The sequence below is a fragment of the Apis cerana genome, linkage group LG12 (genome assembly GCF_029169275.1).
Source record: "Apis cerana isolate GH-2021 linkage group LG12, AcerK_1.0, whole genome shotgun sequence".
In the NCBI taxonomy this organism is placed as follows: domain Eukaryota; kingdom Metazoa; phylum Arthropoda; class Insecta; order Hymenoptera; family Apidae; genus Apis; species Apis cerana.
Genome location: NC_083863.1, coordinates 1,914,441 through 1,941,407, shown reverse-complemented (window position 1 = coordinate 1,941,407; position 26,967 = coordinate 1,914,441). Strand labels below are relative to the sequence as shown.

Below are 26,967 nucleotides of genomic sequence, written 5' to 3'. Positions count from 1 at the left end.
GACATAACCTCAAAGGCAACGTGATCATTGTATCCTATAAGAGAAACTACCGTTGTTTCGGCGAAAACACGGCCCTGTCGAGAAGGTTCTCGTCGCAAACGACGCAATGCCACGGAAAAAGTCAACGAAACTTGCGCAGGAGCTGGCAGCAAAGTCAAGAGCCCTCGCAGTTGACACATGTCAAGCGTGCAGTGCAACTCGAAAAAACGTCGGGACGACCAACAACACACAATTACGAATACGGATGTAAAATCGACACTCACCGCTGTGTCCGGTGTTACTCGACGACTGGCCCATTATTCACACGCCAACAGCGATGGCAAGCACAAGATAAAGCACACGGCGATCGCGGCTGGCTCACGTGAAAAAGCGGATGCATGAGTGCGCGAAAGATCGACACATTTTTCGAAAAATACTATCACATCGTGTACCCGCAGTGTCGCTACGACAGAGACGGACGGCCGCTTCGAAGCAACGAGGTGATTGGCCCGTGGACCGATGCGCATGCGCGACCCGCGGAATTTTGAATTCATCCTTATTATCTCATCGTTTCTACAGATTTCAATAATTTCTCATCGAGACCGTCTACGGATATCACTGCTTCTAAGCAGCTCGTCGTACATAAAGTAAGTACAATGAATATCTCTAACAATAAATAATTATATTTTATTTAAATTCAGACACAATTAATTAGATATCTATTTCAATAATTTTGATATATATACTATTTGATATATATTTTGAATTTGTACTAAATAATTTTAATATTATTTTTATACAAGTAATCAAAAATTTTGACAAATATATAATTTATACGAATATATAATATATTGTGTATATAATTTTTAGTAATTTAAAAATTGAAACATGCTAAAATTTACATATTTATATTAAAAATTTTTTAATATAAATATTATAAATATTTAAATATACATAATAACAAAATATATAAAAAAATTATTTAATAACTTTTATTATTCTTTATAAAGTTACTATCAAAATATATTAGTATAATAAAATTTCCCTTGAGACACTTTGTTATGTAGTCACTTAATATCACTGTGCATGAATTATGTCTTAGTCAATAACCTGGCGATGCGATGAACAAGATATTCTCTATTATTTATATATCATATTTGCCCTAATTTTACTATTTTCTCACATGTCATTAAAATTTAAAATATGAACATTATAAATCTTTTTACAAAACATTTCTAATAATTAATATTAATTTTTTCTTAATTAATATTAATTATATTTATTAAATTTCTTATTTTTTTGTAAAAATTTCTTTTATGATAAATATTCTTCTATTATTATTGAATTAAAAAAGTCTTCAAAAATTTTATTCGTAGATAAATTTAGATAAAAAAAGATAAAAAAGTTTCATTAATTTTAAAATCTTAAAAATTTTATATAAAAATTTATGTTAAATTTTCGTATCTACTTAATCTACTTTTTTATACTTAATTTTAAAATCACCTAATTATTACTTTACAATCATATCCATAAGTTTCAGAAAAATTTAATAGTTTTGAAATTTTTTAAAAAATCTTCAAAAATTTAATTTAAGAAAATTATCGCATCTCCGATACGATTTTAAAAATTTCACTTACAATTAAATATCACATGTTCTTGCGAACAAAATTCGGTTCGCTAAAAGCATAATCAAAATCACATTAACCACTCTTCCCAATTAATATTATTTCCCACGATACATATTATGCAAATACACGTTTCCAATTAGAATCTACACACCTGGATGAGCTATAGTACATTCTCCATCCCCGACACGATCACCATCACCGACACGACAAATATTCAAACGCTCATTTTGCTAAAACGAGGCACCAAAATCCACGACAAGTCAACATCTTTCCACGTGAGATATCCACACACACGTAATCGCACATAATACGCACGCATCTACTGCGCCTATAATTCGCGTGTGCCAAGCTCGCATAAACAGAATCACGCAATTACCAACTGTGTTTCAGCCTTATGAAGCGTCCAACGTTATCAGTTGGGTCGTTATCAAATTCGGCAAAAGAGACTCGAGGAAAGAAAAACGAACGAGAAACTGCTGTTTTTTCCAAGCGGAAAATCATCGATCGGCATGAAATAAAGGCGGAATAAAAGTGCGGATCGACGACGTTGGAAATCATCGCCTTGGTAACCACCGACAAAACACACTTGGTCGTCGAGAGTTGGTCGTGGACACGTTGCGTGGTCGAGGAACACCACGATATCTCGAGGATTCTCTCTATATATGGATTTTTCGGTCAGATTCGATTCACGTCTAGGAAGACGTTGATCTCTCGACATCGGTTTTTTTCTTCTGTCTGACATGACAATTCTGGAGGAACTCGACTCGAGGCCTCGGGCATTCAGCAGCTGACGGCAACCAGGCGATCGTACATCCGGGGAAAAGCGCTCAACGCTTGGCCAAAGATGGATCCCCGACTCTTCTGGATCGTCTGTTTCTGTTTGATCGCGATCCTCGTTTCGAAAGGTCAGTCTTTTTAAATTAAAATGTAGATTAATTAAAGTAGAGTGCTGTTGTATGGTATTTATAGATTGTGAAAATGTTTTTTTTAAAAAAAAAGACTAGCTTAGAATATAGAATAGTAAAATAATTAATTAGAATGATTTTTGGATATTATTTTGAGTATAAATTAATTAATATAGAATAGTTCTTTGATAAATATTTATATATTGTATAATATTGTAGATTGTGAATTAGTTTTATAAATAAAAGCGTTAAACTAATTATCGTATAATAATTTTTTGAACGTTTAATATTAATATTTTAGATTGAAAAATAAATTAATTAATGTAAAATAATTTTTGGATATTATAAAATATTTTAAATTGTGAATTAATTTTTTAAATAAAAATAATTAGCGTAAAATAATATTTATTAAACAAATTTTCTAAACAAAAATAGACTAATTAACGTAAAATAATTTTCAAATCTTATATAATATTTTGAATGTAGATTAATTAGTGTAGACTTAATTAGAGAGTAGTTTTTAAGTATTGTTTGGATTAGTTTTTTAAACGAAAATGTAGGCTAATTAGTACAGAATAGTTATTAGCGCATAGTATTTCAGATTGTAGATCATTTTTTTAGATAAAAATGTAGATTAATTAAATAATGTAGAACATTATCGATGATATTTTAGATTATGAATGTTTATTTAATATCGTTTAATTGATTAAAATACTAAATTTAAATTATTTTTTATTTTTGAAAATAATAAAACATGCAATGCAACATTTTATCAAATTACATTCAATTATTCTTCTTATTATTATTATTACGTTATTATTATCTTGAAATGTAATCATTTATATACATTAGATATCACGACAAAGTTATTTTTAACAACATATTAAAGTATAAAAAGATAGAAAAATTTATAAAATATTCATTGTAACATTTTGATAATTATATGATTATATATAAAAACTTAAAGTTGTATAAATTCTTTTTTTAATTTGATATTATTCTTTTTAATATAATTCTCTCTTTTTTTAATTATTTAAATAATTGAATAATAAAATAATAAATGTTTTACTAAAACAAATTTTAAATTTTGTATGTCACATTTTCTGTATGTCACAAAAAATATTAATTATAATTAATAAAAAAATATCTTGAGAAAAAATTTTGATTTTAAAAAAGTTAGTGATATCTATTTATATTTGAATATATTGAAGTATTATAATTCTAATTATATTTAACATAATATTTAACATAGATAGATCATTACGTTTTTAACATAATTCATAAAATATAAATTTGTATAAATATTTATTTATAATAATTAGTAAATATTTAGTAGATAATTGAATAATTGAATAATATCAGATTTTATTATTATACATTTTATTATTATAGTATTTATTGATTGTGCTTTATTGAATCAAAATGATTTATTATTTCATTCTAAAGAGTTTAATTTGAAATCAAATTCTATATATTTTAAATTTTTTATTAAATATAGATAAATACAAATTGTATTAATTTTTCTATATTTTTTATAACACTTAATCACATGTATGAATTTGACTTATTAAATAAAAAAAAAAGAAATTTAATTACAAGTCTAACTTTCTGTTCTTGGATAAAAAAGAATCAATAAATACTAATTATGTATAATATTTCAACACTTTGCATCTGACACAGTGAATAGCTAAAACTCTTTTAAGTAGCTACTAAATAAATAAAGCAAAATATTAAAGATTCGTTTGAAGACGGTTCAAGTTAGTTTATGTAGAATTGTGTGTTAGATATACAGCCTCTGGCTATCGAATTTACTACTATGTAGTAAATTCAAAATCTTCAATATTTCTTTTCTTTCTTTCTTTTTCATAAAAAAAATATAGATGTAGATATTAATAATTATTTTTGTTTCACAGATTTCATAAAAAAATTTAATATTTAATACATATAATAATATATTTGATCTTCAATACAAGAAAGACTTATTAAAATTACGTACAATTCATAAAATTTTCAATTAATTTCACTTAATTCAAGAGTATAGATAATAATCTTATAGCAAATAAAGATATTTTATGCGAACATAATTGTATATATCTAATTGTAATATTCTAAAAAGCTTTTTATTATTTTTGTAATAATTTTCTAATAAGAAATTTTTTATTACAATAATTAATGATTAATAAATACAAATAAATGCAAATAATAATAAGTTATTCACAATAATTTTAAATTATGTACAATTGATTGTACATAACTAGAAACAATTTGTTGTAAAAAATTGAAATTTTTGTATGTGATTCTAATTCATGGATCAATGTTTTATATAATAGATAAAAAAATAACAATAAAAAATGAAATGAAGAGATGAAAGAGACAATGTGATCGTATCTTAAGGTGAATAATCAAAATCCCGAAATCAATGAGATAGCTTTAGAATGTGTTGAATAGTGTTGAATTTACGGTCTTCCTATCTTTCAAAGGAATTCCATGAGAAATTAAAAAAAACGAAGATGGAAAATCTACGACAGAATCTGAAATGTGAAAATTTCTGAATGAGGAAAAAATCATCAGTAAAATACTTCACGATTTTCTCTCAATTTCATAAGTTTTAGAATTTCATTAGTCTAGATGAAAATTTTCTAACATTTTAAATTCTAATATTTAAACTTTTAATATTTGAAAAAATTAATTAATAAGATAAAGAAAAAGAAATACTTAAGATACGAGAATAATTGGATTGAATTACATTAGCTTTCAATTGCTTAGAATTTTTAATTGAAAATCAACGTTATATTGAATTCTTTCTTAATTTTTTACTTTCTATTTTCGCAAATTATCGAAAGATTCAACGAAAAAGTAATATTATTTTATTTTTTCGTAAAAAAACGAAATAATTACAGGAAATGATGTATAAGACATATAATTTATCTAAAGAATTTTATTAAATTGCAATTTTTAAATATATACAAGTACAGTACAATAAAATAGAGAATGCAGATATTAAAATCAGATTTTAATATCTTAAAGCATACGAATCGTTCTATTAAAGTTCATAATTGTTAAATTACAATTTTCTCGAATTAAATTATCTATCATTTGTATTACTACTTTTTCTTCAAGTTCCTCGTGTAATAATTTTAGAATTTTTAATATCCTATCTACGATTCAAATTCTCATCTTTCAATCTCAACATAATCTTTAATTTAATATTTTAAAAAAAATTTTACATATAATAAAAAGTCAAAAAAAATCATTCTTTCTAAATTACAATTTTTTCGAATTAAATTATTTATTATTTGAATTTTTCTTTAAGTTCCTCGTGTAATTTTAGAATTTTTAATATTCTGTCTATGATATTCAAATTCTCATTTTTCAATCTCAACACGATCTTGTTTTAAATATTATAAAAAAAATTGTAGCATGTAATTGAAAATAAAAAGTCATTGTTTAATATTTTTGATATTAAATTAAATTTGAGAAATATTGAGCTGCACAAAAATTAAATTGAACAATTTTATTGAAATTAATTATTTATTTTTTTAAAGTTTATATATTTATTGATTCATTTTTTGAAAAATTATATATTTTAAAACGAAATTTAAAAATTTTTAAAAAATGAAGTTGATGAAAATTCTACATTTTGTACACAAAAAATATATGATTTTTTTAAAAAATGAAATTAATCAGTTATATAATTATAAGTGTATAAATTTTTAGAAAAAAATAATTAACCTCGTTGAAATTAATGAAAGAATTTGTTTCTTATTATGTCTTATTATGATACAATATTTTTCAAAGTTCGTTTAAAATATTAAAGAACCGTTTTTTTTTTCAAATGAATCATCAGAAAAAAATTGAAATAATTTAAAATAAAACATTAAAAAGTGAAATATTTCCATAAATAAAATATTTCTGAAAATAACATTTCATTTAAAATTAAAATCAAATATTATTTGAAAATATTATTTTATTCAATGCTTAAATCACAAGCAAATTTATTGTTTACCAAATATCATAAAAAATAAAAGATATAAATTTCAATACAATAATAAAAAATCTTATATTTAATTCATATAAATATATATTTTCCTTGTATTTATAAAATAAAATACTTATAATAATACTTAAAAAAATACTTGAAAATTATTTTTATATGTAAGTATCATTTCAAAAAAAGTTAAGATAGAAATAAAGAAATATTCTATTTTAAAAGTCTACTTCTCCTAGGCCTGTTTACAAGAATAAAAAAATATCATTATGAAAATAATAAATTACAACGATATAATTATTAACCCATTAACCTATTCGCATCATATTACCATCAATGCTCGCACGAATTTATTAATATTAAAAATAAATAATAATGACATACATTTTAAACAAAAATTATACAAAGCTACACAAATAATAACATATAATTATATGATACGTACAATTAAATGTAATTTCTCAAGGCACAAATAAAAATATGATGCGAACGAATTAAAATTTTTTAGATCGCTGGTTAATTTACTTTGGCTTTGATGCATTAGGATGGGCCATCGATTGTTTCAAGTGCGTCTCGATCGACGGCGACAATAAACCCTGCGACGATCCGTTTCACAACAACGGAAGCCTCGCCTTCTTAGAGTCGCCCTGCTTGGGAGGTCGCAAAGGGCGCGATGGTCTTTTCCCCGCGACTGCGTGCATCAAAATAGCGGGCATATATGGTAAAACTTTTCTCTTTTTTGTAATAACGAGTGGCCCTTAACCCCCTTTCGCCGCTGTCTGTTCAACGAATACACTATATGCTTTCCGGTATAGTATCTACTACTTGTTTACGGAGGTTTCACCGGTGGAAAGTTAATACATTGCTCGAATGAATCAACGGATTCAATTGTGAATAATTTCGAGAAATTTCGCAAAGTGTGTTTGTTAATTAGAGTGTTTCGAAAACGATAAAGATAAGTACTTTAAACGGTAAAAATTCTATTATAAATTTCTAATAGTGGAAAGAAATTGCCTTTCTTCGCAAGTTTTATGTACAATATGTTTTTTGTTTATTTTTTGTTATTTTTATTACATTATTAATTATAATATTTCTTCTTCGGTCTTATATAATATTATAAATTTATTGTTACTTTAAAATGAATACATAAATATATAAATTATGAATTGATGCCAATAATGAATTTTTTATATTCTATTCCAAATTTTCAATTTAAATTTCTTCCTTTAAAATTATATTGAAAAGAACATTGTGGATATATGTTGAAAATAAATAAAAAATTTTTAAATGTTTGTGTTTCTTGGTAAAATTCAGATTTAAATATTATTACAGAAAGCAACTTTTGATTTTATTATTGGAAGTCATGAATAGCGAAAAAGAATTTTATTTCTATATTCAATTTTTATATATTGAGGTAATTTTAGAAATGTATCAACAAATATATAAAATATTAAAATAATCAGCAAACTTGCGTTTAAAATAATTTCAGAAAATTTCAAAAATTATGTCTACAAAATTTCGAAAATAGAAATCAAGAAAAATATTTTTATTTAGGTTAGATTTAGATAATTTCAAAATTATTTTATTTAATATTATTTAACTGACATTTAATGTCATTATTTATATTATTACAATAAATTATAATATTATTATTCATTATTATATTGTTTTATTTTATTTTAATTAAGATTTAATTATTTATATTATGTAAATGTAATTTTTGATTAGTAATCAATATTTCTTCCCTTTAATATATTACTATTTTTAATTTAAAAAAAATATACAAAAACGATATATATAAAATTTCATCTGCATAAAGTTTTAAATTCTCTTCCACAGAACACAGAATCAAAACAAAAAGTAAATAAATATATTTATACAAATATCAACTCAGATAAAACTTCAACTCTTTCACATTTCTTCGATTTTACGGCACGTTGAAATATTATATAAATAGAAAAATACGTATAAATATTTGTAACGTGTTATTTACTAGATGAGTCCGGGATCTCTTTGACGGTGAGAAGTTGCGCGCTGGACAGCGGAACTCTAACGACCGACTCCGAAATCATAAGAATGTCTCATTGTGGAGGGTTCTACTTCGACGACAAGTAAGTATAGAGGCATACGAGAAGAAATGTAATTTGAGCTTTCCTTTGTGCCACAGCGCTAATTGCAAATGCTACATCGTTTGAAATTGACCCTTATTATAGTTGGCACGAGGTTGGCACGATTGAAAGAAAGAAAGAAAGAAGAAAAAAAGAAAAATAAGTAGTTACGTCTGTATACGTTTATTTTAATCAATACTTTGCTTCTCAGGGAATGCATGTTTCAATTAAAACGAATTATATTTATATGTTGCAATTGCAGAACAGTTTCGAATTTTTTAACTTTGTTTTTAATGTATGTTGAGAAGTATAATGAAGTAAATTGGTTTCTTAATATTTTTTATAAAATAATATTTTGTAATATTATATGAATTCAATGAAATAGGTCAACTTTTAAATATAGTAGAATGTTGATTATTCACATTATTCACATGAATTTCAATTATCCATATATTTATTAATAATGCAATAATCCATTATCCAAACGCAATAACATATGTATTTAATTATATTTATTAACATATTATTACATTATATTAATATATGTGTTTAAATTATAGTATATCTGAAAATGTTTCTAAGAGTTGTATTTTAGGTATTTAAAAATGATTAATTTATTTTTTATAATGCATTTCTTTTATTAAATATATTTTCTGATACATAACGTTTATATTTGATTGTTCAATTTTTAATTATTTTATCAGAAATTTGATTCTTCGTGATGGATTATTTAAAAAATTGTTTATTCGAAAAGATCTGTTTTCAATTAATTCTGTAAAACTGTAACATCGTTTTAAAAACTCAATTTTAATTGTAAAAATTCAATTAAAATTTAATTAATTGTTAGATTATATATTTATGATATTTATACATTTATGAAAAATTCAAAAGTGTAAAAATCTTTAAAATATTCAGAGCACAATATCTGTGCATTATATTTATAGAATATAAAAAATATAAATTTCTATAATTCATTTTTTTAATTATAATAAATATTTGAATTTCGTTTGTTATAAATTTTTTAAACAATTATTGTTACAGTAAAATAAAAAATATTAGAAAAAAATAAAAAATTTAATTAGTATTACTAATATTATATTCGTCACATTAACCAAATTACACTTTATTTTGTTCATTGTAAAATTTTATAGATAATTAAATCTTTTAATTATAACCTTTTTATAATCTTTTAAAAAAATACGTTAATTAACATTAAAGTATTTTAATTGAAAAAAAAATATTTTTTATAAAAGCTGTTATTAATAAATATAAATGTTATTATTTTTTAAATTATTATTGAAACCAGACTTTTGAAACGATTTCATTTATAAGTTGACCTATTTTTTGAAATTATGAAAAAATATTATATTCAGCACAAAATAAAGCTATAATTTAAATCCAATATAATATTTATAATTTTCATAACAATATATTTAATATATAATATTTATAATTAAAAATTAAATTATATATATTATATATAAAATATATCATATTATATATTATATTTCAAAAAAGACATTCAAATTTCAAATTCGATTACAATATAAATTTTTTCTCGAAAGAAATAATTATAGACTTTACATAAACCTTCATAGATTACAACAATGAAATTTTTGCTTTCGTGTAGATATACATATTCTCAGCTCAAGAGAATAGATTTTCCTAAATTACTAAAATTGCATATTTCATTAATTTCCAATTAAAAAGTTAATAAATTCTCAAATATAAAATTAAACGATTTAACAAAATTCCTATTTCAAACTACGTAACTCATTTTTAATAATGTATAAAAATTCTAACAATATATAGAATTTAATATTCTGATTTTAAATTACAATTTTTAGATATGTTCGAGGTTGTGTACAATCATGCAACGATGCAGACGCCTGCAATGGATCTACGCGGCAAGCAATTTCACTCATACTTTTAACCCTATCGATTTTTCTTGAACTAATTTGCATCACGTGAAACTAAACTAAGTAACATCACGTGTTAATTAAACGATAGATAATTATTGTATATATATGAAAAGGAAACGATTATCTCTATAATATTAAATTGTCCCAAAAACTCTTTTTGTTATTTGAATAATTTTGATGGCCATAACAATCTAATTTATTTTTCTTTTATAAAAATTCTTTTTAAAAATAGAGATATTTTTTGTTAAATATTTTAATTCTTTTGCAAAAATTATTAATTAATATTAACAAGTTATAAATTATCAGATTATAGATTGCCCTTTTATAATTATACATTAAATGAAATAATGATTTGATGATAAAAAAAAATTTATTCTTTCAATGATATTTAAAATTATTATCTGGAATATTAACAAATTACAAATTTATTAGATTATAGATTATTCTTTTACGATTATAATATGTCAAATAAAATAATCAAATAAATTAATGATTATTCATAAAAAATTTTATTATTTTAATAACATTGAAAATCATTTCGAGTATTTTAAATACCTAAGTCAAAATTATTGTGAAAATAGAGTAAAATCATTATTTTAAATTAAAATGGTGGATATTTTCAGAAAAATATAATTCTGACATTTTGTATATAAGATATATAAAATTTTATAAAAATTTTATTGAAATACGTAAGTATAATCCACCTCCATCACTATTTTAGAAAAATAAAATAATAACGATTTTAAAAAAATAGATAATAGTAAAAAAATAAAAAGAAGTTTTGGGACAATTTAAGAGAAACACTTCGAATTTAAATCAGTAACTTGACCAATTTAGCTGTGGACCAAAGATAAAAGAAAATGTAATATCTCGTAAGTGAAATATCGAAAGCATTTTTTTACTTTCGTTCGTAAATTATTGCATTTATTCAATATATCAAATAAAAATTTAGTATAATAAAAGGAATTTAAAGGTCCAAATATATACGAAGAAAAAATTATTTATGAAGAAAAAAATATAGAGAATCACTGTTTGATACTATTTGATAGTTTGCAGAATAGAAAGAGCAACAACTGCCATTATAATTATAATTATATAATGTAATTATTATTTTGTTAATATTCATGCATAGAATGTGTCATTTATGACTATAGTTATTTGCTTAAGAATACAATCGAATTATATATATTATATATATTACATATATGGAATTGTCGCAGATTGTATAGAATATCCAATAAAAGGAATTTTAAGTTATAAATCTGTGTATAATTTTAATAAAATATTTATAACACATAAAGAAATATTTATTTTTAAACATAGATAAAAAAAAATTTCGTGATTTTTAAAAATTATGAAGCATTTTTACAAAAAAATTAAAATTGAAACAATTTTTATCTTTAAAAACATCTTTATAATCTCTACTTTTTAGAAAAATATTTTATTTTATTAAATGATATTATTTAATCTTGTATTAGTAATTAATCAAATAAATTAAATATCATCGTTTAATTTAAATCTCTTATTTTATTATTAATTTATTAATACTTATTATTACTTATTATTAATATTAATAAAGAAACTTATATATTTTTTTTTAATTATGAAAAAATAAATTAGTTATAATTTCTATGTACAGAAATAAATATATAATATATAATAAATATACTATTAAACTTGCAAATGTTAAAAAAAAAATTAATAGTTTATACTAACCTAAATCCAAATTTTAAATGACATCATAACGAAATTAAATTAAACAAAAAGAAAACAAGAATGGCATTCAAAGAAGAACTTAGCATTCTATTTTCACTCCAAACTTCGTATTTTTTCTTTACAGTTCAAACAAAGTCGAGTTCACAGTAAATTCAAGAATATAAAGACGCTCGTTTTAATTGATCTTTGCTACATGTACGTTGAAAAAAATGTCACGAAATCTGCAAGAAATAAAGAAAGAAAAAAAAAACAAAAAACTCGAGAATAAAAATTCTCTGAATTTATCCAAAATCGAATCATTATTCTTAAAGAGTGCATCAAGTACAAAATTCGATTCGATGTGAAACGTGACAGGAAAAATCAAAGAAATTTGATAGAAGCTATGTAAATGAGATAGGAATTATCTCAAAAAATGAAAAATCGTATGTCAAATGTAACCCAAGAATTCGTTGAGTTTTTCTCGCGAATTACTTGCTGGCTATGGGAGACCATCGAAAAGTTATTCGACATCATTTTCGATTTCTTGGCAAGGATAATCGAGCTGATACTAGCGGTGATGAACCTGATTTTCCAGGTGATCTGTTTCCTAAGGGACCTAGGCATCGAATCCATGCAAACATTCGTGAACGTCTTTCGAGGTATTGTTAGAGTCATTAGCAATATCACTTGCGAAGAAGTCGAGGATTTCGCCTCTGCCTGCATTGTTGTTTTGCTTTGGATCGCGGCATTTAAGGTCGCCAAGAATATAATAAAAGTAGGAATTTTACATATTTGAAAATTTTTTATTTATCATTTTCAGAATTTTTATTTATATTTTTTTTACTTTTTAATATTTCCTATTAATATTTCAAGAGTCTAATTATAATTTTAATAACCTATAAAATATCGAATAAAATATTATTATATCTGACATATTTCCTTATAATTTTAACGTTTGATTTAAGCATTCAAATTATTCCAATAACCGGTTTTCTCAATTATTTTGAAGACTTTAATATATATTTATCTGATGATGATGCATTACATTCTTCATATTCATCGAATGTCCTTCTTACTTTCATTATTATGTTTTTTATATGATTTTTCACTTTAATTAATAAATGTACAGTGCCACATAGAAATATTGAGACATTAATTTCTTCAATAACATTTTTTATCAAAATCCTTAAAAAGATTGATAAAAAAAAATTGCAAACAATATCAAATTACATAATTATTTATATTGTAAAATAATATAACAATATACTTAGTTTCGTTAAAAATAATGTTTTTTCAATGTAATTTTTATGTATTTTTTATTATTCATCTTTATCATACATATCTAACAATAATAAAAATATATTTGTATTTTAATATATTTTATGATATATTTAAATTTTAATAAAAAATTAAAAAAAACTCTTATATTTTAGAAATTTGCGAAAAACGTAACTGAAAAAATTGAAGTGCCTCAATATATTTGTTTTGCACTTTATATATACAATTTTGAACATTTAACACTTTGAAAGCTTAAAGGATCGTTCATTACAACGGTCTACTGTACACTAATCAAAATTGTTATTGATTCACATGATAGTTCCAATGTCATACATATCTCCCAGAACTCTCGAATAGCTGCGTTCCTTAACCCAGGAAACCCGGATTCGAATAAACTAGGAGTTTGTCCGGCTCAAAGAAGAACAGGGAGAAGATTGAATCGACGTTATGGCAAACGACCTCGAGGTGATCCTATACTGGAACTCGACGATTTAGAATAAAAGAAATTACAAGGTAAAGATTTAGAGAAAAAGAAAAAAAAATTAAATAAATTTTAATGCAGAATTATGCATTAAAATATCATATTAAAATAATTTTTTTTATATTGAAAAATTTACTTTTTTGTTATATTAACATTGTTAAAAAACGTAAAAATTAATTTTATGTTAATAAATTAAATTATTATCTCACAGATTTAAAAAGGAGTGATTATACATCTAACACATGCAGTGAATAAAATCTATACCAAGAAAGCTATAAAAAATAAAATATATATTTCCTTATAAATATTATTTCTTATATTTATCATTACATCATACACTTTTCATTCGTAAAAATTGGTACAGAATTCTGACGGACGCTGCCAGAAAAGTTAAGTTCTCTATTTACAAAAATGTTTTGTATAAAATAACAATGTGTAAACTCGTATATCAAATACAAAATTACACTTTGTAATTTGTGTTCTATTATATATACATAATTAAATATAAATCTTTAACAAATATCAATTTGTAAAAGAGAGATATATAAAAAAAATTTTCATTACAAATTATTTTCTATTTCTTTTGTTGAATAAAAAAATATATTCATGATAATTTATCTCTTCTTTTACACATTGATAGATAAAGTTTCGCTAGTAATCTATCGCTTGTTCGATAACTGCAAAAACGCAATTTGATTATAAATAATTTCGTCGAAATTTTTTTGTAACGAGATTAGATAATACTTTTCTTACGTCAATTTATCCTAATTCACTTTTAACGATATTTTTAAATAATATTAATAGTATTAATTTAGTTTTTTCAGTCATTTACAACAGTAATAACCAATTTATGTTCGGGCCAAGAAAATGTCTTTGGCAACTGAATCTATAAATAAAAAATAAGTAACTTTAATTTTATATAATTTTATATAAAATATATAAAAATATTTTACTAAATTAGTATTATTAATTACCTGATTTGGTGAATTTAAAACTTGGAACTCTTGAGCCATCTTTTCAGATAAATCTTCTGGAAGCAGAACTTGTAACCATGGTCCTTGAACTACATATGGTTTTTCCCTAGAAACTAGAGTTCCGGTAACTGAAGGTGCAACTATTGTAATTGCTGTATGAGATAATATTGATTTAAATGTAAAATGCCTTCCGTGCATGACTCGACCTCTATACAAAAAATCACATTTATATATATTAATATATATTGCTAATAAGATTATTAAAATAATATTAAAAATGTTTACTTTATTGCTAATGGTAACAAAGATCCAGCTTCAAGATTAAAAGTCAAATGAAGACCTGGTAAAACTTTAATAAAATTTTCATTTGGTAAGTTTGTATCTTGTTCACAAGGAGACAATCTTTCTGATTTTATTATTGGTTTTATATCTTCATCTTCCTCATCTGATTCGTTTCTTGTTTCTCTATATTTTTCTGTACTTTTATCACTATTTACTTGGACCCACCTATAAATTGTGTATAATATATTTAATATAATAAATATTTTATATTTTAATTTTTCATAAATAAATGAAAAACACTTACCAACATTTTGCAGATACACCACTTAAATTAGAACCCTCTTTTTCTATACCAGTTTGTATTTTCTCTGCTATAGAAGGATCATCTTCCATAATAGAATACATTCTTCTCATGTCTGTCACTAACCATGGTCCACAACCACGACTAGATTTTAATAAATTTACAAGACCTAGACCATTCCAATGTTGTGCAGCTTGTAGTTCTTCAGAAGTAACTCCTACAATTTGAACAAATGAAACCTGTAACATTGTACATGGACCATTAAAAATATTTTATTCTGATTTTATTATTTGAAAATGATTTTTATTCAAAATTAATATTAAAAAAACTTACATCTCCATGTGGTGTAGATATGGATGCTGGTAACTGTGGATCTTTGCCCATTAAAATTTGGGTAATACGACCATTGCCGTTGTCCAGAGGTGCATGCCACGAGACATGGTCTCCCGGCAACAGCATATTACCAGAATTAAAAACATATTTTGCTAATTGTTGCATTACATTTGCTGGCCAAGTGGGAGGAGTCATTTCATTTCTTTCTCTGACTAATCTAAAGGTTAATTCAAATCCAAAGCCACTAGCACGACCAGGACCACTTTTTGGATGTATTCGTCCATCTCCATGTAAATCCGATAAACCCAAACTTGAATTAAGAAATTTTATTATGATATTGTTCTAAGAAGAAAATAACTAAAGTAAAATTAAAATTAAAGAATGATAATAAATAATTGAAATATCGAGATTCTTGAATAATTCTAGAATAGACAAACAAAAACTTTTGATAGAACTAAAATAATTCTAGACTTTCTAATCTACAAAAAATAGATTTAATCAATGATGAAACATATTTAGATAAGACAGACAGAAAAAGGTAAAACCCACGGATCTATTTCCGATGCGTCGCGCTTCAAACAACTTTATCTTCCTGTACCCTATACTTTCTATATATAGAAAAAGAGGGAACTATTGGAACAGCTGCTTCAGACTGAAGAAGGAAGGGTCACCCATTGAAAATGAGAAAAAACAAATGAACACCCTTTCGCGGTAGACCATTCGTCATTCGGCGCCTAGTTTTTAATGAGGAATTCCTGAAACGAGCATTCATTTATCTTTCCACAATGTGAATTGTTAAATATAGAAAGTTGTATACTATATTTTAATAATTTTTAATAACTTAAATTAATTAAATAATATTAATACGACAAAAAAGATATTATTTTAAATTTTTAATATTATTTATAAATATATAAAAAAGTAATAAAAAACCGCTAATATTTTTAAAGTTCATGTTTAGATTTAATGTATCAAAACGATAAATGAAATTCCCGAATGACAGAAATGGATGCCGCATACACATGTCATCAAGGGTGTGTCGGAAAAATAACATGCGCTCACATCAAACAGAGGCACACTCCTACTACACAGTGACACTGACGAATACCCGACTTCCCGTTTTTTTTTAACACTCTGATTCTTCCTTCTTCACCATATATATATATAGAAAAAAAACTTTTTTTCTGAATGAATGATGCGAAGTAGTATTTCACTTCAACGATCGCGTGCGTAGTAAGAAATCATTAATAGATCATTATTAAAAATTTATATTATAAACTTATAACAAAGTACAAGCAATAAATATAAAAATGATTATTATATAAACAATTGTAATAATGATTTGTTAAGCATTTTATATTTTTTAAATTTTAAAATATAGAATATTTTCATAAATAAATATTATAGATAATTAGTTGAGAATATTTGGAAATGATAAAACTCACCTAATATAATGCCAATGTGGTGGTATGCCTAATTCCGGACAACCTGAATTTTCATACATACTTATGTAGTCTAGAGGATCCGGACCTCCCAACCTAAGCAAAGGTACATAGAAAATCTCAGTTATTTGGTTTTACATCCGGTTAAATTCACGTACGACTAAGGGTGGCTAAATATAAATCGTCCTTTCTTCTGTATAAGAGTTCCATACTTAAACTTAATAGAAACCACCTTTTCGATATAGAACTTTACAATATCGTATCAATCAAAAAATATGTAAATTATTTATGAAAATATATATTCAATGAATAATTAAAATATTATTTAATGATATAATGATATTTTTATATTATAAGATATATGTATATTTAATTCATAAAAAAAATTCTATAAAAAAATACAAAAAAAATATTAAATGTAATAATTCTTTTTTAAGAAATATTAATTTAATATTAATAAATTATTTTTCATTTAATATATTTAATATCAATAATTATTATTTTTATTATTTATATAATTTTATATTATTTTATACAGAAAAATTATAACATAAAATTAATTAAATGTAACCAAAATAAAATAAAATTGATATTAATTTTTAATTTTAATTATTTAATTTTATTTTAAAAATCAAATAATTTTTTAATTTTTTTAATTTTTAATAAAACACGAATATTAAAAATTGATATGTATGATAGCTAAGAAATAATTAAGAAATAAAACAATAATTTTTAATAAATCCACACTTTAAAAATACATAAATACGTAAATAATTTCTAAAATATTTTTAAAATTGTATAATATAAAAAATAAATTAAAATGTGTAATTAATTAAAAGTGCAAATATTAATATTTCTATTTTATCTAATATTTTTTTTTTCTCATTCTGACATAAACAGTAAATATGCAATTTAAATCTTATACATTCTAGCGCTAAAAAATCATTTTTGTTGCTACGCAAAATTAATATGCAAAATTCTTACCAATATTTTACAACTGCAGTGACAGTGAGTGGATTGCTTTGGTCCGGATAGATCTCTTTACAAAGATTGTGAAGAGCGTCAAGGCCCAGAGCTCGTGCCGTCGGTGTCTGGATCGGTTGTCCCGGTGGAAAACTTCGGCAAAATTCCTCCCTTTCACGCATATTTCCGTACATATACGTAGATTTCAAACCACAAAGTATATTGCTTTGAAAATATTAAGAATATATGATACACGATCACTTTGTTTACTCTTTTACAACCACTATGTATACCTTCCACCAAACACGAAACATACGTCTCTGATTCCTGACAAAACTAAATTCTTTTAGAGAGGACGATCGAGTAATTCCGAAATCACTGCGCGTCTTTAAAAGTCACTTTAGGCAATAAGAGAAGATACTTTATCATTGGTTCTTATAATTCGAAGCGTCTTTCTATTGGATCATTCCGATGGAGTTAAATTACTCTTCGTCCAATTGAATAATTCCTGTACACAACTATATTTTCTATATATGATTCTGTATACGATACATCATATATGATTGAAAATGCTTTCTATCTATATGTCCTCGTAAACTTTGAATATCAGAAGTTAAGCGTTTAAACATGTCAGACTCGGCAAGATGAGGTTACAATACGCGGTTTTATTTCTTCTTTATCTTTTGCGGAATTCACAAATATGTTCAACAATTATGGTAATAAATAATACCACAGATTCTCAACAAGAATACAGACCTGAAGGTCCATTAGTAATGTGTAAATTTTTGTGAGTATTCATAAATTTAATCACATTTATTGATTAAAAGTTGTCTTAAATAATGAATAGATTACTGTTTTTTTTTTATTTCAATAAATTATTTATTTTTATAGCATGAATGTACATTTTACAGGCCAAAAGAATTTATAGAATGTGAAGAACCAATTGATCACAAAGGTAATAAAACTGCCAAAGAAGAAACTGGATTTGGTTGTGTAAAGGTATAACATTGTATATTATAAATATAAATATTTTATCAAAATAGTAATTTTTTAAACATTTTATTTTTAGTTTGGAGGCTCCAGATATGAAGATGTTGAAAAAACTAAAGTATCATGTACTGTGTTGCCATATATAGAGTGTTATGGACCTAGAACATTTAATCGTGAAGGAGTTCCTTGCATAAAATATAGTGATCATTATTTTGCTACTACTTTATTGTACAGTATTCTGTTAGGTTTTTTGGGTATGGATCGATTTTGTTTAGGGCAAACTGGTACTGCTGTTGGCAAACTATTGACGTTAGGAGGAGTAGGAGTATGGTGGATTTTTGATGTGATTCTATTAGTCACAGGTTCTTTACAACCTGAAGATGGCAGCAATTGGAATCCTTATGTATAGTATATCAAACGTGGATACATTCCAGAAATGTAAAGTAACATTTAAGTATTTTATATGTTACTTTTTTAAATCAATATTTAATAATTTCGAATTTATAAGATTATTAGTGTAATATCTTTTATAAAAACAAATTTATATTTACTTGTATATATATACATATATATATATATGTATATATATATATATATCTTAATATGTAAATAAATATTCCTACTAAGAGAAGTTGTTTTTAAATATCAATAGTTTCTATTTTCTCTTTTTATTAAAAACATTTCTTTAGAAAGATTAAATGTTTTGATAGTTATCTGAAAAAGGAAAATTATAAATATATAACTATAAATATGTTTTAATATTTATCTATTATAATTCATAATCATCTGGATGATACAATTCACTGAGTAATCTGTAAATATATGATGGTGCATTTCCACCCCTAAAATAAAAATTGTTAATATTGTAAATATTGTTACATATTGATTTTACAAAATTAAGTAATATAAAGAATAAAAATCCTTAAATCATTAATCTTACGTGTTTGAAATAAATAATGTAACTAATTCTGGTGGCACATAATCAAAAACTGGGTTATATACATGAATTCTTTCTAATAAAGTTACATTTGCATCATCAATTACACCTTCCAATGGTGAAACATGTTTGTTAAAACCATCTTGTTCATGAGAGTACAGGTACAGCGGAGAAAGTTTATACAATGGTAATAAAACCATTACTGGGACAGAATAATGTTTTGCAGCTTGAGCAACTGTGTGTGAACCTGAAATCGCTCTCAATCCTCCATTTGCCATAACTGTATGTGTAGCAATTATTACTTTATTTACACGTGACATCATTGCAAAAATTGCTACATCTGATATTAAAGTAGTTTTAATTTTTGCTTTTGCAAGATTTACTGCCATTTCATGGCCCTAAAATAATAAAATATAAATTAAAAAAATTAAATGAAAATCAAATATAAATTATTTAGAAATTTTTATATACTTTAATTTAATATATATTTAAATAACATACACTTAATGATGGTCCCCCTTCAGCTACTACAACTTCAAAAGCTCTTGTTTCAGCAGCTCTTTTGAAAAATTCTTCTACTAATTTTGATGTACCGATTGTCATAATAATTTCATCAGAATGAATGTGTTCAGAAGCTTGCTGTGTAATATTTTCTGCACTAAAACACATATTATAACATAGTATAATACAGAACTCTTTGTATTTTCATTTCTTATTAGAACTAACCAGGTTTCCAACTCAACTTCAAATTCATTAATGTGTTCTATAATAGCTGATTTTAAAGAAGGTACAGAAATATTGAAATCAACTTGTTGATCACCTTCAGCAGTGAGAATTTTATGTAAAGATTCTTGTGGATCTGTTTCATCATTTTTATTTTTTAATTCAGAAGTATATTCTTCTCTAATTATTTGTAATATTCTTCGAACCATATTTCCAATAGAAAATTCAAGAGGATTAGCTTCTACTAAATATTTTCCATTTGTTCTAATTATACTCATCAAATTTCTAAAATAAATAATTATTTTTTGTTATCCTTATTTTTAATAAAATTTATATATGTATATATATCTAAGAAACACAAATAAAATATCTACTTATTATTAGCTATTGTAAATTGTAATCTAATTTTTAGTTTTTAATTTTCAAGAAAAATTTAAATTTATTATTTTAAAAAAATACCTAAAATAAAAATTTTTAATAATCAATTATTAATTATATACAAATATATTTTTTCTAATAATCAATTATTGATTATTGTGATTATGTATGTAGCAATTACACATACATCATATAATATTATCAATAGATATTAATTTTTATTGAAATTTATATTCTTTCTATTAATGTTTCTTAAATTTATGTTAAGTTGTATTAAATAAAAAAAATATATAATTACTCTGCAGTAGTCCATTCTGTATTATTTATAATTTCTTTTAAAGCTACTACAGTAGCAACTACGATATTATATATACCTTTAATATCACTGAAACATTATAAATAATATAAATATAAAACATTATAAATAATTCATTTTACTTAGGTTAGATTATTTACAATTCTCACCCGTAATGAATGTCATCTATTAATTTTAACATTTTTTCATTAATTTCCTTATCTTTTATGCTAACCATTTCGATCAAAAAGTTAGAAATTTTTCTTAAATATTAAATATTTTTTTACAAAATATATATGAAAGATCGAAACATTTCTACAAATATTATTAAAATTATCGACATTAAAATGCCAGCTGTTAGAAGGCTAGACCAATGATTGGTTCTGCTTTCCTCTCATTATCCTATTCTATTGTATTGCACGTGTATTTTAACCGCGTGACATGTGCACTATACATTTGATTTTTGATCTTCAACATTTATAACGTTATTTAATGTTTTAATATTATTTTAAATACTTTAAACAATATTTGAGAATTTATCGGTATTAATTTACTTTTAAGACACTACAAGTATGGCTCGTATTGGAGATGTTGTAAGTATAATAAATGATTTTATATATTTTTTCATATGAAAATGATCCTTAACCTACCATGTATATCTTTCCGCCTGAAAATTACCGCAAATTTGATTGAAATTAAAGAATTAAAAACTTTACTTCAAATATAAGGTATGTTATTTAATAATTATTATATTATTGTAGCAAACAATTCTTAACTTTAATTCATTAAAATATTTTAATATTTAATTATTATTTCTTTTTGTTTATTTCTAATTTATTTTGATATTGATATACTTATTAATTTAAAATCATTTATTATGATTTCAAGACCGCAGATCAATTGATAGCTGGTACTAGTGTATTGTCTAGACCTGCAGAAGAATTTGATAATGATGTAAGTCACAAATAAAGCCAAAAAAAAATAAATTTATTAAAATAATAATTATAATAATTTATTTAGCCTTCAGTTGAAGCAATGTGGGCAATGAAAGCTATGGAACATGCTGAAGTATACTTTAATGTAAAAAATATTTTAATAAAATTGATTTAATGTTATTTGAAAAAGTATATAGAATCTTAAATCAAAAATTTTTTATTTTAGATATTATGCTCAGTTGATCCGAAATTTCTAAAACTTACACCTCACGACGAACAAATATATAAAACTTTTCGTGATGTTTTTCCTGATCTCAAACTAGATAAAATAAATGAAGATGAATTAAAATCACCCGAAGGAAAGATAAAATGGAGACCATTCTGTGAACAATTTAAAGGACTTGTTGAAGATTACAGTTTTGGTACATTATTAAGAGCAGATTGTGAAGGAGATTATTCAGAAGAAAATAGTATACTCACAACTAGAATACAATTTTATGCCATTGAACTTGCCAGAAATAGAGAGGGATTCAATGATGGTATTAGGCAAAAGTATAAACCAAAGCGGACTACAGAAAAATCATAAATTATGATAAATATTAATATTGTAATAATTCTATATTATATATCATTTGAATAGTGTGTAATTTTTCATCTACAATTTTTTACAATTTATAAAATCTTATAAAATGTTATTTATAATGAATAATATCATAAATGAGTTTAAAAAAAATATTTTATTATTAATACAAAATATTCATTTTTTCAAGTTTTGTAATTGTAAACTCATTAAAGGATTTGATGCACGAGCTCGATATTTTGATTGTGTGGCAGTAGGTTTAGATGTTGCAGCTTCCCTATTAAACTTTTTCTTTTTCTTGCCAGTATTAACAAGTCTTTTTAAAGTTGGTGGAATTATATAATCTGGTACATCTTTTAAATGTGGTTGTAATTTTACAGTATGTAATGCTTTATCTTGTCTCAATGATTGCAAATCTCTTGGATTATCTTTAAAATAACTTTTTAATTTTTGACAATTGAGTACTTCTTGTTTTATTTCTTTTAAACGAGCTTCACGAACAGCAATTCGAGTTACTGCTTTCCAAGCATCTTTTGCTCGATATCTGAAAATAAACGATGACAAAATCGAAAATATAATATAATAATATAATATAATATAAATTTTTATGCAACATACCGAAAACCTTCAACTTCTTCTAATTTAAATTCATATGTTTTTAATAATTTATCGCAATTATAACATTGTTTTAATTCGACTTCAACATCTTCAAGAATTGGTCTTTCTTTTATTGATACAAGACTCAACACTGTTCCGTCATTTTTACCTCGAGCAGTACGTCCAGCTCTATGAATATAAGAATTTATATCTGGAGGAAAGTCAAAATTAAACACATTAGATACAAATTGAAAGTCAATTCCCCGGGCTATACCAGATTCTTTATCTTTTTTTCGCTTTCCTCTTTTAACTTTTGCTATATGTGGCTGTAAAAGATAAAAGTTGTGAATTTAAAACAAAAAAATCAATAATATGTAAATATATATTGATATATAGATACAAAATATTTACTTCTTCTAAAGATTTTTCATCTGATGCTATTATAATATCATATGTTCCAGAATTAAATTGAGTAACTGCTCTACATCGCGAAACTGCTGGCAATTCAGAATTTAATACACAAGTTGCTATTCCAAATTGTTCTAAAAACAATTTTAATTTATAACATTTATCTACAGTATTTACAAATATAATAGTCTTTCCCCTAAAAAAAAATATAAATAATAAATTACATATTTTTATTAATACATTAAATATATAATTATACTATATTTATATAATTTACCTAATTAAACGTAATTTTAACAAAGTACATAAAATGGCAGCTTTATCATTTTCCTCTGCTGCAAGACTATAATGCGATAATTGTGATAGTGGAGCCAATGGAGGTTCCTCCAATTTTAAAATCACAGGATGACGAAGTACCAATTTTTTAAGTGTTACCACATCTTCAGATAATGTTGCAGAAGCTAAAACTGCTTGATATAATATTGGTAAATAATTCAATATATCTTTTATTTCATTTTCATATCCAAATGAAAATATCTGAAATAAAATACAATCATTGTCACATACAGAAATATCTATTTAAATTACTTAATTAAAGTATTTAAATTTGCTTACCAAGTCAGCTTCATCAATTATTAATGTTTCAAGTGATTGCTTTAATTTCATATTTTTTGCTTTTAAATGTTGTAATAATCTACTTGGAGTGCTTATAACTATATCAGGTTTTTCTACTAATAGTAGTTTCTGTGCATTAAGATCTATTTGAGGACTGATATCAATAGCTTTTACTTCTCTGCTACATTTTATTGTTAGACTAATTATAACATCATGTATTTGTTTACATAATTCTTTGCTTGGAGCTATAATAAGACCTTTAATTTCTTGTTGTTTTTGTGTTCGTTTATTTGATAATATTTTTTGAATAAGTGGTATAGTAAATGCAGCTGTTTTTCCAGATCCTGTACGAGCTCGAATTAAAATATCTTTTCCTTCGATCATTAACGGTATCGTTTTTTCTTGTATTAATGTTGGTTCTAACCAACCTAATTTTGCAACAGCCTAAAATATTTTATTTTAAAATTATTTATAAAATGTTTCATTTTAAATATATTACATAAAAAATTAATTTTATAATAATATAAAAAAGTTAGAAAACAATTTATTAATTCTAATAAAACAATAATTTTTATTTTGAAACATAACCTCTCTTAAATGATAATGAAAATTTATTTAAAAAAAAATACCTTTAAAATTCTATCATCTAATTCTAATTCATGAAAAGATTTTGCTTTTGTTTCATTATCTTCATCCACTTCCACTTCATTCGAAATCATTTTAAATGCAAATTATGATTAAAATTAAAAAGCACGTGTTAATATGTTTTTAAAGATTTGTATAATTCTATCGATTTTGATTCTCGACCAACGCCATTTATGTTTTATTTAGATATCTATATCATCTAGATACTTTTTTCATCTTTATTTCATTTTAAAACTTCTAAATATATATACAGGACTTATGTATAATGAATATGTATATAAATATATATATTCATATATACATAAAAACTTTATTAATTTTATTTTTTAATTTTTTAATTTCTTTCTAATTTTAAATATAATCTAAAAAAATAAAAATAATCTAAAAAAAAATAATTTAAAAATTTTATGATCTAATTTAAATAAATGTAATTTTAAATATTTTTACAGTATATATAAGATATATATATATATGTTAATGTATGCAATCTACAAATATTAAAATATATTGCAATTAATTCAAATGGACTAAAGTCATGATTGAACAATACTAAATATTTCTAATATAATTATATAAATATAATATAATAAAATAAATAACTTAAAATAAAATAGATAACAATCTAATTTTAAATCAATGTTTATCATAACATACATAGGCCATTTAAATATTTGCAAATAAAATATAATCAAATATTAAAACTTATTAAAAATTTAGTTGAAATTTAATTTAGAAAACCATTAATTTTTTTTATGTATCAATAATTTTTAATTTTTAAAAATATAGTAGAATTCAAAAATATAGTTTTAAAAATTCATATTAAAAATGAATTATGAATATTTAAATATAATCCAATATCGATTATTTCACCAAAAGATAAAGTTAATAAAATTAAAATAAGACATTTTAAACAAATGAAAATTTAATTAGCAATTAATATTTTATTAGAAATGGGAAAAACTAGAAACTTATATTACACAGTTTTCATCAACAAATCAGTGTAGAGCATTTATTTTTTATCATTTATATATATAATTATATATTTTTTAGATAATAAATTTTGTTTGTAAGTATTGATTTATCTCATATGTGCGTATGTATTTTCATTATGAATTTTTGTTATGAATTTTAAAAATTAAAATTTTTAAATTCTACATTAAAATCTAAAAAATAGATAAAAACTAAATAATCTTTTAATATAAATTTTTGTTAAAATTATGTTATAAAATCAAAAATTTTTATTATTTATTTTGTGTTAAATCATACAAATGATAAAATATAAATGCAAATTTAGTTATAAATAAAAATATTTTATAAAAGCAGTTACATTTTAAATATTATGAAAATTAATGCAACAATAAGATAATATTCATACGAAAACATACTACTATAAACTAAATAAAATAATACTGATTTCCATAATTTAATAAAGAAATTTTAATAAAAAAAAAGAATAATTTAAAAAATAATAATATAAATAAAAAATATATGATATTAAATACAACACAAGAAGAAGTACGTTAAAAAAAATACAGATTTTTTTAAAAATTATCTATAAATTTATCATAAAAAAGAAATTTTTGGA

General features: G+C 23.4%; 8 protein-coding genes across 13 annotated transcripts in view; 4 read left to right on the top strand and 4 right to left on the bottom strand.

Moving 5' to 3' along the window:
• The window catches only part of LOC108002637 (protein neuralized), a 176,156-nt gene extending 175,750 nt beyond the window's left edge, over positions 1-406 (bottom strand). The window contains exon 1 of the mRNA XM_017064455.3: positions 264-406. Within this exon, the coding sequence (XP_016919944.1) occupies positions 264-297 (34 nt within the window). The 5' untranslated portion in view covers positions 298-406. The remainder of the gene's footprint in view (positions 1-263) is intronic.
• On the top strand, positions 341-11,791 carry LOC108002670 (uncharacterized). 6 transcript variants are annotated; one of them, XM_062083276.1, is made up of 6 exons: positions 341-479; positions 559-626; positions 1,998-2,512; positions 7,045-7,221; positions 8,497-8,611; positions 10,456-11,791. In XM_062083276.1, exons 3-6 carry the CDS (start codon positions 2,452-2,454, stop codon positions 10,577-10,579), a joined length of 477 nt encoding a protein of 158 aa, XP_061939260.1. In that variant the 5' UTR covers positions 341-479; positions 559-626; positions 1,998-2,451; the 3' UTR covers positions 10,580-11,791. The 6 variants fall into 6 exon arrangements, with proteins under 6 accessions (XP_061939260.1, XP_016919971.1, XP_061939262.1 ...); XM_017064482.3 differs by having other exon boundaries at positions 7,009-7,221; XM_062083275.1 differs by lacking the exon at positions 341-479 and adding an exon at positions 1,748-1,882 and having other exon boundaries at positions 491-626; positions 7,009-7,221.
• An 857-nt stretch (positions 11,792-12,648) lies between these two features.
• Positions 12,649-14,327, top strand: LOC108002735 (uncharacterized). Its single transcript, XM_017064569.3, has 3 exons — positions 12,649-13,000; positions 13,848-14,016; positions 14,196-14,327. Exons 1-2 carry the CDS (start codon positions 12,659-12,661, stop codon positions 14,001-14,003), a joined length of 498 nt encoding a protein of 165 aa, XP_016920058.1. The 5' UTR covers positions 12,649-12,658; the 3' UTR covers positions 14,004-14,016; positions 14,196-14,327.
• LOC108002700 (suppressor of fused homolog) lies at positions 14,278-18,473 on the bottom strand. The gene is made up of 7 exons (XM_017064517.3): positions 18,301-18,473; positions 17,320-17,412; positions 15,875-16,184; positions 15,545-15,780; positions 15,244-15,465; positions 14,959-15,166; positions 14,278-14,870 (listed from the first exon to the last, which is right to left on the bottom strand). The coding sequence occupies exons 1-7, from the start codon at positions 18,471-18,473 to the stop codon at positions 14,805-14,807; spliced, it is 1,308 nt and encodes a 435-aa protein (XP_016920006.1). The 3' UTR covers positions 14,278-14,804.
• Positions 18,474-18,814: 341 nt separating this feature from the next.
• LOC108002716 (TM2 domain-containing protein CG11103) lies at positions 18,815-19,900 on the top strand. Its single transcript, XM_017064543.3, has 3 exons — positions 18,815-19,066; positions 19,191-19,278; positions 19,349-19,900. Exons 1-3 carry the CDS (start codon positions 18,924-18,926, stop codon positions 19,676-19,678), a joined length of 561 nt encoding a protein of 186 aa, XP_016920032.1. The 5' UTR covers positions 18,815-18,923; the 3' UTR covers positions 19,679-19,900.
• A 118-nt stretch (positions 19,901-20,018) lies between these two features.
• LOC108002710 (translation initiation factor eIF-2B subunit beta) lies at positions 20,019-21,914 on the bottom strand. Its single transcript, XM_017064531.2, has 6 exons — positions 21,773-21,914; positions 21,606-21,692; positions 20,933-21,214; positions 20,708-20,864; positions 20,210-20,604; positions 20,019-20,111 (listed from the first exon to the last, which is right to left on the bottom strand). The coding sequence occupies exons 1-6, from the start codon at positions 21,838-21,840 to the stop codon at positions 20,039-20,041; spliced, it is 1,062 nt and encodes a 353-aa protein (XP_016920020.1). The 5' UTR covers positions 21,841-21,914; the 3' UTR covers positions 20,019-20,038.
• Positions 21,915-22,052: 138 nt separating this feature from the next.
• On the top strand, positions 22,053-23,346 carry LOC108002726 (protein PBDC1). The gene is made up of 4 exons (XM_017064558.2): positions 22,053-22,195; positions 22,491-22,556; positions 22,623-22,682; positions 22,764-23,346. Exons 1-4 carry the CDS (start codon positions 22,175-22,177, stop codon positions 23,121-23,123), a joined length of 507 nt encoding a protein of 168 aa, XP_016920047.2. The 5' UTR covers positions 22,053-22,174; the 3' UTR covers positions 23,124-23,346.
• Positions 23,256-26,098, bottom strand: LOC108002689 (probable ATP-dependent RNA helicase DDX56). Its single transcript, XM_017064505.3, has 6 exons — positions 25,367-26,098; positions 24,738-25,181; positions 24,400-24,659; positions 24,126-24,318; positions 23,736-24,040; positions 23,256-23,661 (listed from the first exon to the last, which is right to left on the bottom strand). Exons 1-6 carry the CDS (start codon positions 25,454-25,456, stop codon positions 23,295-23,297), a joined length of 1,659 nt encoding a protein of 552 aa, XP_016919994.2. The 5' UTR covers positions 25,457-26,098; the 3' UTR covers positions 23,256-23,294.
• Between the last annotated feature and the right edge of the window lie 869 nt (positions 26,099-26,967).